The 12146-nt window shown below is 38.9% G+C and overlaps 2 protein-coding genes across 2 annotated transcripts in view; one reads left to right on the forward strand and one right to left on the reverse strand.

The window, feature by feature from the left end:
- qpct (glutaminyl-peptide cyclotransferase) overlaps nt 1-2534 on the reverse strand; it is a 6642-nt gene extending 4108 nt beyond the window's left edge. Inside the window, exon 1 of the mRNA XM_008399550.2 lies at nt 2327-2534. Coding sequence (XP_008397772.1) covers nt 2327-2458 — 132 coding nt within the window. The 5' untranslated portion in view covers nt 2459-2534. The remainder of the gene's footprint in view (nt 1-2326) is intronic.
- Nucleotides 2535-2923: 389 nt separating this feature from the next.
- mocs3 (molybdenum cofactor synthesis 3) lies at nt 2924-12146 on the forward strand. The gene is made up of 13 exons (XM_008399552.2): nt 2924-3142; nt 4306-4438; nt 4524-4616; nt 4771-4891; nt 5556-5630; nt 7276-7393; nt 7483-7591; nt 7705-7767; nt 8247-8410; nt 10000-10047; nt 11201-11297; nt 11393-11500; nt 11941-12146. Exons 1-13 carry the CDS (start codon nt 3050-3052, stop codon nt 12096-12098), a joined length of 1380 nt encoding a protein of 459 aa, XP_008397774.1. The 5' UTR covers nt 2924-3049; the 3' UTR covers nt 12099-12146.

A 12146-nucleotide genomic window follows, 5' to 3' on the forward strand; every position in this document is an offset into this window, starting at 1 on the left:
GGACGGATGGACGGATGGATGGATGGATGGATGGATGGATGGATGGATGGATGGATGGATGGATGGATGGATGGATGGATGGATGGATGGATGGATGGGTGAATATTCTGAGTATTTGGAATTGCACTGATTAATTTACATAGTTGATTTAACTAAGCTAAGCTAAATTATTTCTAAAACGGTATATGTTCACTTAATTTTGTTGAGTAAGTTGTCATGTTGTCATTATATGCATTCCTCTGTAATATTAATATTTAACCAATTAGCTCCTCTGTATTTATTATTCAGCTTCCCTGACCCTGTCAGTCCCCCCCCCCCCATCATCTGATTTCCTCACCTACATCCGATGGTTTCTCTCCTCTTCCTCGGTGTATATATACGCAGCTCTCTGGTTTTAATGTTTACGTATTACTGGTCCCTTCCACAACATGATCTGTCTTCTAAAGCTGTTGTCCTGGTTACTCCCTGTTTCCCTGTGTGCCATAAATTCATCTTGTTTCTTACTTTATAAACGTTCTACTTTTTTCCACATTCAGTCTCTGTGCTTCAAGGTCCTTTTCAAACCTTGCATAAACACGATAAAGCATGGCAAAATTGAATTTCATTGTATTATACACATTGTCAAACTCATTGTTTTCTCAATGATCGGTTGAAAACATCGCATGGAACAAGTTACAACTGTGTTAAGAGATATTGATTATTATTGACTTTGAACATACACATACACACACACACACAAAGCTTTATTTAGTAAAGGATAAATCCAGAGAACAGGCATATTGAAAAATATTGATGCTTTCCTGTTTATAATAATTCAGTTGTAGTTACCGCAGATGTCTTTACATTTTTTTTTATTTTACAGAAAAAATAAACATATTGATCCTTCAGTCCTATTCCTCTTTGGTCCCAAAGTTCACCTGAGAACCATGGTTGTCCTGGAAACAAACCACCACTTGACGTAGGAACTGAACAGCCGTCAGTGGGCAGCTGAGGCCATGCACCCCGATCTACTGACTCTGCAATATACTTATATCTTCCCTATATTCCAGATGTTTTTTAGGTTAGAAACTTTTTAGAGACAGAATCTAAAACTGTCCTTAAAAACTTCTGACCATTTTAGATTCCTATGTTATTTTTATTTACAAAATCAGTGGTATTGAATTGATCATGCATGAGTAAACAATTCAGAATAGAGTAAAAATATTCATTATTGTCACACAATGAAAATGTAGGTGTAGCAGCAGCAAAGTGACAGGCAATCAAGGCTTATGTTCACACAAAGATATACTGTAGGTATGCAAATATATATATTAAAAAAAGCAATATTAGCAATATACTATTCAGTAAAGGCCAAATGACAACATAAAATACTGTGCAGTTATCAAAAAATAGCACACTCTGATGCAATTTGACTTAGAATTAAAAAGTGATAACATATTACAAATAGTGTCAACACAGCCTAAAAAACAAGTCTGTGATTTGCCTATGATTTTTTTGATAGCAAAAAAAAAAAAAACTGTAATATAAGCAGACTATCCACTTCTCCAAAATTTGCTCAAGATTTTAGAGTAGGCTAAATGCTCTTTGTGTACGTCAAATGAGCATTCACTCATTCCTTGGTGAAAATGGCATTCGGGCACATTTTCTTCCGCAAAAACAATGACCTGCAGAACCTGTTTGGAGCTTTATTTGGACGCACTCTGGCTGACTCATACATCCATTCTGTAATTGCAGCACAGTGGCACATAAGATGTAATTATGTGGCCACTGTGGTTGAATACAAGTCTGGAGACCAGTGAGCTCAGAGAGGGTTAAAAAGTAGGGTCTATTTAAGGTCTATATATTCAAAGACCACTTGGGGGATCAAAGAGGATGACTGTGCTGCCATAGCAACTAGTTAAAGGGGAGAAGAGATGAACACAGATTCGTGAACATGAACACCAGCCGTATCCAGGTGGACCTTAATAAGGACGGTGGACGAGGATTGATGAAGCAGCATCAGATTTATCATTTTCTCATAAAATCCTGACACTAGCTCTTGGTAATGTGATTGTAAATAATAGCACCTAAAGTGCAGATAAACTGCATTGATTTTAAACGTGGCCACAACAAAACATAATAAACACAGACGTAAAGATGTTTTCCTACAGAACACAGAGACTTTTAAGTGGACAGGAACCAAATAATATGAGAATCAGACTAATTAAAACAACATTTAGATTGTGAAACTCATTTCTGATCGTGTAAAAAACTAAGAGAGTTCCCCAGACAGCCGCCGTGTAACCTAAGACAGCATACGTGAATTAATCATCTTTAATTGATTTACCTTTTCCTCTGTCCAAGGGACTCCATGGGTGTGAAGAATGAATGTCAGCCCGATTAATGCAGCATAAAATGAACGCATTATGGAAATCCTTTGGCTTCGCTCAGCCATCGATGTTGTCGCTCCTTTCCACATTCCTGTCTCTATCTCAGAGGGAGCTTTCAGATCATGTGAAAGGCAGGAGGGGAGTGCCCAAGGCTCCCAGCTTCACGGCGCGTCACCGAGGTCCGCACGCACACACACACACACACACACACACACAAACAAACATTTGTGTGCATTCGCGGGCAACACAAAGAGCCTTTAATACGGTTTTGAAACTTAAAATATGAAATAAAATACTAAAATAGATATTTCAGTAATGCCTGCGGATCTTAGATCTCTTTTTTAAATGTTATTTTTGCTTATTTTTTTATTTTTGTACAAACTATTACGTACACTTTTTTTTTTTTGTAAATATATCAATATTAAAATAGCATTTTAGAAACAAAATTGAAAAAAAAGTAAATAAATAAAGAGAAAAAAGAACAAATAGAAAGGTAAAAAAAAAAAAGCCACAATATTTACGTCACTCACCACGTGGTGTCATTTCCACGTGGTCAAACCCGGAAGTTTTCATCGCGCGCCTCATATGCCAACCTCTGTTGACGGTCCGTTCATTTAGCAGACAACTCGACGTGGTTTTAGATTGTATCCAGACGTGCTTTTTTATGCTTATCTGAAGAAATGGCTCAGGAAGTGTGCAGCTTGAAGGCGCGGCTTGAGGAGAAAGAAAAGGAGATCGCTGATCTCAAGAATAAACTGGCTCAGCTTGAAAAGGTATTGAAGTATTAGAAAAAATATATAAGATTATGATATAACCTTGGTGAAACGCTGATGTAATCGATTGACATTAATGTGTTGTTGTAACATAGCATAATCTACTGCATGCCTTCAGAAGATTTTGATTTTGATTTTTTTTTTTAGAAGCTCCATCTTCAGATATTTTAAAACTGACAACAGGACTTGGACTTTTTTAGTTTAAGTTACAAAAAACTACAACCAAATTCATTCATTACGTTTGAAGGACGCAGTCTAAGTTACAAATTATTTAGATTCAGATTTATTCGTATCCCCAATGGGCAATTGATGTTACAGCAAGTATAAAAACTAAAAGACAAAGTATCAAAGATTGAAAAAGTAAATGCCAAACATAATTCAATGTGTCTTTCAAAAGATACCATTTCTTCCATGGATATTAGAGGTTTTTATGCCGAGTTGCAATAAAGTAGTAACTTGAGCCCTTGCAGGTCTTTATCTAATCTTAAGACTGAACCCATGAGACTCAATAAAAGTTCGCTTTGAAGTTGCTCTTAATGCAAAGTTTGGAAGCTGGGCTGGAGTATTTCTGCATGGATTTTGCATGTTCTTCCTGTGGATTCTCTCCGGGTACTCCGGCTTTCTCCCACAGTCCAAAAACGTGGTATGAATGTGTGTGTGTGTTTATCCTGTGTGTGTCTATGTGATGCCCTGTGATTGACTAACGACTTGTGCATGGTGTACCCTTCCTCTCACCCAGTGGCTGCTAGAGATAGGCACCGACCTCTTTCCAGATGTGAAAATATATTTCTTATTATTTAATTTCCTTTAATGTAAATAGCTTGCGTTTGTTATAATTAGGGACTTTTTAATAAATATATGGTTTATTATTAGTGCATTGTTTGATAGCTACAAGACTTGGTCTTCATCGACTATATCGATTTTAAGTAAACTGGATAAAAATTTTACCTTTGCCAATAGTTAATCTGCTAATTTCATTGATTAATTCGTGTAAAAGTTACTTCAAGTACAAATGAACATACCAGAAGCTGATTTCATCCATTGCTCTAGTAAAATACATTTATAATGTAGAACTCATTGCCTTGGGATGGATATGAAGGTCTTTCTATAGTAGGACATGACAGTGAGTACCATATTATAAAACCCTGCTTGTGCGCTAACAGAGTCACACCTCAGTGCTGGAGCTGCAGGACAAAGTGACACTGCTCAGTCCCCTAACAGCCAAACCAGCACTCAGCAATGAGGACATCATGCGCTACAGCAGACAGCTTCTCCTGCCCGAGCTTGGTGTAAAAGGTACCCATGCAGACAACAGGGAGGTTATGACATTTAAAGTTTTTGATAAGATTATTTGAGCTGAGAGATTCTGTACTCTTTTCAGGCCAGCTGAACTTATCCGGAGCATCGGTGCTGATTGTGGGCTGTGGAGGACTAGGCTGCCCACTCGCCCAGTACCTAGCGGCAGCAGGTGTTGGTGGGTAGACCAATGCAGATTATGATGGAGCTACAGTAGAAGTTGGGAAAGTATTGCATCTTGGGTCGACAATAAGTTTAAAAAATGTTGATATCGTGGCTGTAAGTTAGTTTGTAGCACAATACGGACGGTAATGACAAACTGTCCCTCGCAGGGCGCCTTGGTCTGCTGGACTATGATGAGGTGGAGCTCAGCAACCTCCACAGGCAGGTTCTTCATGGAGAGGAGAATCAGGGCCAGGCTAAGGCTCTGTCTGCTGCTAGGGCAGTTAAAAGGTAAGACTTGAATGACTATAAGTTTTTTTCAAGTTTTTCTGCGTTAAATCGATCTTCATGTATTATGGCTGGTAAATGCTAAGAAAATGTAGTAATTTGTGTCTGTTTGTGTCATTTTTCACCCTCTGGTTTCTGTGCAAAGTACGCTGGCGCTTTAGAGTCTCGCCACAAGTTATATCCAGCCCTGCTTTTCTCCTCACTCCACAAATATTTTGTAAACATGTTATTTCAGAAGCTTGTTTGTGGGCCTTTCTAGCCCAACAGTGGGCTTACTGTGGGCTTCGCGGATGTCACATCAACTCAGCCACATGGGGGCGACATTAACCTGTGCACTCATTGAAGCTACTTCTACATTTATGTCCTGCATATTATAAAAGTTAGATAGATCAAGAAATGGTAAAATTGGAATATATTGGAGTATAGTTTTTGTTTCAAAGTTTATCCGCTATCTTAATTATTAAACTAAGAAGCACAAACATGTTTTTGATGTGTTTGCTTTTTGTTGTTCTGTCGATTCAGTAGTGATTTAAGCTAAACTCCCAGCATGGATTTGTTGTTGAACTTTAACTAAGCTGAGGGATAAGTGTGTTGCTTAAAATATATTTCCAATTTCTGTAAGAAAGATGAGAACCTTAAAATGCTTTGTCTGGATGTGTCTCTACAGGCTGAACTCTACCGTGGAGTGTATTCCCTACCATCTGCAGCTCTCACCAGAGAACGCCTTGCAGCTCATTCTACAGTATCCTCAGGCTACATCTGTTACCTGTCAAAAGCTAAGATGCTGTCAGTATAAATCCTACTTGCAGTTCCTGTCAAGAATGTTGTAATAATTTTAGGTTTTTCATGTCGTATCTGAGTCGCTCTTTTTTCCAGGCTGGAATGATTATACAACATACTTCAGTGAGTTATATCAAGCAACAACAGGAATGCACAAGTTTTAAATGTATTGAGTATTTTCTGCATTTTGGGTCCAAACTCGGGCTGCACTACTGGCTGCAAAAGTCGGTTGCATTTTTGCTTTCCAAAAAGAATTTCCCCGGTTCTAATCCTGGGTTGGGGTCTAACTGCATGGAATTTGCATGTTCTCGCCATGCATGTGTGGGTCCTCTCTGGGAACTCTGACTTCCTCAGACAGTCCAAAAACATGACTGTTGCTCTAAATTGTGCTTGGATATGAGTGTGTCTCTGCACCGTTGTTTGTACTGTTTGTCTAATTTATCTCTGCGTATCGATCTGTTCAATGTCTATCGGAGATGAGTGAGGACAAAAAGAATAGACAATGTATGGATCCAAATTGTTCATACAGACCCATATCCAGACACTTCTGCCAATATTTGGTTATTCATCTCTTAGCATATGTCAAGCTTCTACCATAATTATGTCAAATCACTTGACCGCTCCCTCTTGGCCAAACTAGTAGTAGAGTTAATCTGGTTTTAAAGAAGTTGCATACATTTTCATCAAGGTTGAAGTTTGTGTGACTCCAGAGGCCTACATTTAGACATTTTAATATTGTAATAAAAATCTACAGACGGAATAACCTGGGCATTCAATACATGCAGGTACTCAGCAGCCTCGCCACTAGGGATGATTGGTGCATCACTTCATGTACCACTTTTCTTACCCTGATGAACCCACCTCTTTGGAACAGTGCAAATCTGCACTCAGCAGACCTTGCATGTTGCAACATTTTTTGCTATTAATCACCCTAATCAGAGGTTTTTGTAAGGCTGTGCTGCTGTTCAATCCCAATCCTCGAATTCCCTTGTGGAGCTGCTGTTAACGTTATGAACATACAGTAACTGCGTTTCACCAAAGGTTTAAGGGATTCGCAATTACATTCTTTCAAAAAAAAAAAAAAGAAAAAAGATCCAACCACATTTTTCGCTCAGATTTGATGGTCGCCCTTTATACTGAAAGTTTTAATAATGCGTTGGACAGCTCTTAAATCAATTTGGGTAGCTTCCACAATCTCCGTAGATGTTTTTATTTGACAGATAAATGATCACAGGATGTGTCTTCTGACAAGGTTGTTTAAGAAATAAGAAACTACACACTGCATCAGTCAGGCTTAAGTAACTATGACATGATAATCTAGGCAGTAATTAATCAATGTGAGGCTCTGATCTGTTTGCTTGGTTAAATCCAGCTGCCGACTTTTTTGGATACACAGTGTATAATAAAGGTTGAACTAAATCATGAAGACCCTTAAAATTAATTGCATATGTGGCCTTGAGGGCCGTGTGTAACCCTGGGTTGAGAAATATAATCCAACTCATCTGTTAAGTCTCAATCGAGTTTATAATTAGTTGCACAAAAACTATTTTGTTATCCTAATAAAATTTAAGCGATTTTGGATGATACCTTGACTCCTCATGCCTCATGTATGACATTGTGGCTGACTGTTCAGACAACGTTCCCACACGTTATCTGGTAAATGACGCCTGCGTGCTCAGCGGCAAACCTTTGGTATCAGCGAGTGCTTTGCGAATGGAGGGACAGGTAGGCTGTGGGGATATTCTTGTTCCCCCTCACTACGCCCAGCTTAATGAGATCTACTGCATTAACTGTGTGTGTGTGTGTGTAAGCAGTTGACTGTATATAACTACTGCGGAGGCCCTTGCTACAGATGTTTATATCCACTTCCCCCACCTCCAGAGACGGTAACCAACTGTTCAGATGGAGGGGTGTTAGGAGTAGGTGAGTTCCCCCCCTCACCCTCCTCTCTCACTTTTTTACTTTTATCTGAAGCCATTAAGTTTGTGAATGTAAATAATTGTTATTTAAACTTTTTTTTTTCTTATTTATTCCAGTTCCAGGTATAATGGGGTGCTTCCAAGCCTTAGAGGTCCTCAAAATTGCCTCAGGGCAAGGTTGTATCCTTTATCTTTCCACTCCCTTGTCCCACTTCACTTGCAGAACCCTCCTTTGCCTTTTTGTTTCTTTGTTTCAAAGTATTTTGCTGTGTCATTGGGATATGCCAACAATAAAATTCTCAGAAAGATTCCATTGTAATAATGCCTTGTGCTTGTCTGATAAGCAAACAAAAACAGAAATATTATGTCTACATTTTCTGAGCTCTGCTTTCCATTTGTTTGCCATTGTCTTGTTAAACTGCAGGGATTTATCCCGACTCGCAGGAGAGAACAGGCTTGCTCTATCCTGCCCTTTGTGTTGCATTGTCAGCCGCACGCTGACACCTGGCTATGATGCGTCATTCAGGAAAGTGTTGCGCTTTTTTCCCACCAATACTGCCTGAATGTTGCCATGCTCTTACAACACCAGTGGGAGACATGTTAGGCAATTCTCTGAATCTTTTTAAAAAAGTAACCTTTCCCTTGACTGGGTGTGCCAGCTTCCTGCGGTCAGCAGCTGCTGATGTTTGACGCTCAGGGTTTTAGATTCAGGCCCATCAGGCTGCGGCCCAAGCAGGTTGACTGCGCGGTGTGTGGAGAAAGCCCCAGTGTGACGCAACTGATTGACTACGAGGCTTTCTGTGGGTCTGCTGCCACAGATAAGGTTGGTATCACAGGAGCTTATCACAGCGGTCCTATGCAATCATGAAAAGTATGGAATATGATTGTCATTTTCCAAATCTACATAAGTGTAGTATAAAGATGATTAACTGGAGTTTCACAATTATTTTACACAATCCTCTATCTAAAAGACTGAAGGACATATATTGCCATAAATAGGTACCATAAAATTCCAAAAGATGAAAGTATGGACAGCATGTGGCAGGTTTTCTACACAGAACTACTGTGAGGGAAAAGTGGGTGTGAACAATCTCTCTGTTGGAAATACTTTTATTTCCAGGGTTATAAATTTGTTGAAATCTTGGATTTAATGGAAGAACCAATTCAAACCAGATGGAAGAGGACAAAACATGCTTTGGCTACAAAAGATGATTCAAGCAGGGAGTAAACTGCCAGACTTCCCAAGGTGTTGTTTGTGAGCATAAAGTTTACCTTCTAATAAAATATTTTCTTTTAGCTTCAGTCTTTATTTTTGTTTCCTCTTTAAATATAAAACATTCACTTATATCTGTAGATTAAAAATGACTCTTTCCAAGCATTCTTCCGGAATGCTTAGTCTTGATGACTAGCTATGTGTATTTTCTACATTTATTTATGTATAGTGATAAATATCACAACAAAAGCACTAAGTTGGCAAGATCAGCAGATAAGATCGGTTTCACATGTAAGCATTGGCTGACCATCGATACACCAAAATTAAGGAAATCCGGGCCAATTGATCTTCCACATACGTAGGAATAGCTTAAGGTGACTTTTTAGAGTCAACATGTTTTTGGAGAAGTTAGCTTCCTTAGTAGTTGGTCTTATAGAGTTGAAATGGTGTGACAGATGGTGTCGGATTGTTTTGTCATCACTACAGAGCAGTTCAGCCCTCAAACCAAACCGAATATGTGGAGAAAAATGAGACTTCACTGACTGCACGGCTTTTTAATTACTATGTCGACCGTTGTTTGGACACAAAGGGATGCTAAAGCCAACGCTCATCAAAGTAACAATGCTATTTAAAACTCGAGTGAATATTATGTTTATCTGGACAAACCACCATCGTTACTCTGAACAGCTTATATTGAAGTTGGAGACTTTGCGATTGCTACCTCTTGGGTGGCCATTGTGGTCCAGTGTTTGCCATTCCAAACATAATGTCATTCTTAGTAACTATGAGCTTTTTTCTTAACTGCCTTTTGCACCTTTCTTTCTTTGTTTATTTCTTTCATTCCAAAGGAAAAGTTGTAAAAAATTATGTTCTATAGATTTTGAAAAAGAAATGATCTAGTTGGTCCAGATGCCAAAAAGCATAAAAATGTATCCTTTTATCAAACCGCCTCAGAAGTTCAACATTGTATCGTTTCTTGATTTGTGGAAAAATATGAAGAATAAACTCAGTTTTGAAAACATTTTATGCTGAAATGCCCAGGACATTCTAAAAAGCAATACAGAGGTTAAGAGATTTTAATCTGGAAAATGTAATTTTTAAAATGAAAAATTTGTGATAATCCCGTAGATACATTTGTCATATTCTTCACATTAGTACCCATAGAGTTAAATGTGGTTGATATCTTGTTCTCTTTTCAGTGTCGCAAGCTTAACCTCCTGTCCAAAGACCAGAGGATCACAGTGCAGGTAAAGTATTGCACATATTTCGGAACAGTTAAGTCATTGCGTGACTCCCTGTATTTAGTGCCATTTATTCTGTGATTACTCACAATTTTCTCAGTTTTAATGCACATTCATAAGCAGATTACATCTCAGCTCTGACCCAACCTCAAATGGGAAAGGGTTGAAAATGTGCCTGTAGATTTTCTACGAGAAAGAACATTTTCTCCTTGGCACAGAGAGAAGTGGTAGCGGATTGCATCTGTTTATATTTCAGCAGATTTGGTGCTTTGAAACCCGCTGAGTCATTAAGCCCAGAGATGGGGATCATGATTGATTGGGGTTCAACTGTAATTATGCGAGGGACTCCATTTAGAAACAGTTTTGCTTCCTGTGATTTAAACCAAAGCTGTTAAGCTGTTCATTTGACTTCAAAATTGCAAGTCCAGGCAATTTTTAACATTTACTGAGTCATTTTGGTTTCCCTCTTTAACTTAAGATACAAATCTACATACTTTACTTTGAAATTTAAGAGCCCCCACGCTGTTCTATTAAAGCATTAATCAGAATATTATTTAAAAGTGTATTAAATTTGTAATTAATTTTCATCCATCCATCCATTTTCTTAACACCCTTGTCCCTTAATGGGGTCGGGAGGGTTGCTGGTGCCTATCAGAAGTGAAAAAAAAAAAAGCCTTTTTAATACAGATATGCCGGCCCCCTGAAAAAGTATGTCTGTGTACTATACAGTGAATGAATTCAGTACTTGGTGGAGGCTGTTTTTGCATAAATTGGTGGCAAGACATGAAAGCTGTCAGCTTGTGGATCTGTTAAGGGAGCCCAGGTTGCTCTGTCTTCCTCTTGATAATACCCCTCAGACTCTCTATTGAGTTTAGGTCAGATGCTTAGATCCAGCACAGTGATACCGTGGCCATTAAAGCAGGTATTTGTACTTTAGTCAGTTTGGACAAATGCCTAGTCCTGGTGGAAAATGAACTCAGCCTCCCCATAAAACTTGTCAGCAGAAGGAAGCATGAAGCGATTTAAATTTCCTGGTCGAGGGCTGCTCTGACTTTGGACTTGATCAAACACAGTGGACCAACACCAGCAGATGACTTGGCTCTACAAGTCAGCCTCACTCATGTATGTGCCTTTTCTAAATGTTTGACTATAATTCCAGGAATATAAATCGGTAGTGGATAATTCGGGACTTCATATTTTGCTCGATGTCCGCCCTCTTGTGGAAGTGGATATATGCCACTTGCCCTTCTCTCTCAGTATCCTTTTGCCTTGTAGTGGAAGCATACCATTTGAAAAAAAAAATCTTCCTGCTTACTGTTTTTGTACAATTCTTCTCCTTAATTGCTACCAGATATCCCCCTCTCCGGCTTAGAGCAGAGAAAGAGTGAAGATATCCAGTTACTTCAGCAAAGAATCGTCCAACTGAAGCAGCAGATGGCAGGTGACTGCCAGCCGCCAGGTACAGCACTGCTTATAATCTGCATCTGTGGTTAAAAACAAACGGGCTCGTCGAGCCACTTTCTCATATTCATGACCTGCTGTGGTCTCATGCTGCAGGAACGGAGGCTTAGGTTGGTCGGGTTGTAATGGAGTTGCTAGGTGACCTTTTCCAAAACAAGTACAGTCAACCTGAGTCGTTGCTCAGCTCCGGAGAAATTAATATTTAAAATATTATTTTGGGGGGATTCTTATTAAGGAAGATAAATTTAGCTTTTTGATCTTTGTTAGTTTTAGTGCTGAACTTTTCATATCATTTTACAAAATTCAGTCTATTGAAACTCTTCTTAGTCAGTCTTGCTTCCTTGAAGCATTTCGACATTCAGGAAATGCAGTTGAAAAAATATTGAGCCTCAGTGAAGGTTGCCTGCTCATTGATTTTTGCTCTGTGGTTTCTTCTAGTTTATGTCATCTGTAAGCTGGGTAATGACTCCCAGAAAGCAGTGCAGGTACTGGAGAAAATGAGTGGATCAGAACTGGACAGTATCACGGTGAAAGATGTCTGTGGAGGACTTATGGCCTGGGCAACGAAGATCGATCCAAGATTTCCACAATATTGATGCAATATAATATTATTTGCTCGTAATAAACGTTTATATTTTCCTCCT

The sequence above is a fragment of the Poecilia reticulata genome, linkage group LG22, assembly GCF_000633615.1.
Source record: "Poecilia reticulata strain Guanapo linkage group LG22, Guppy_female_1.0+MT, whole genome shotgun sequence".
NCBI lineage: Eukaryota > Metazoa > Chordata > Actinopteri > Cyprinodontiformes > Poeciliidae > Poecilia > Poecilia reticulata.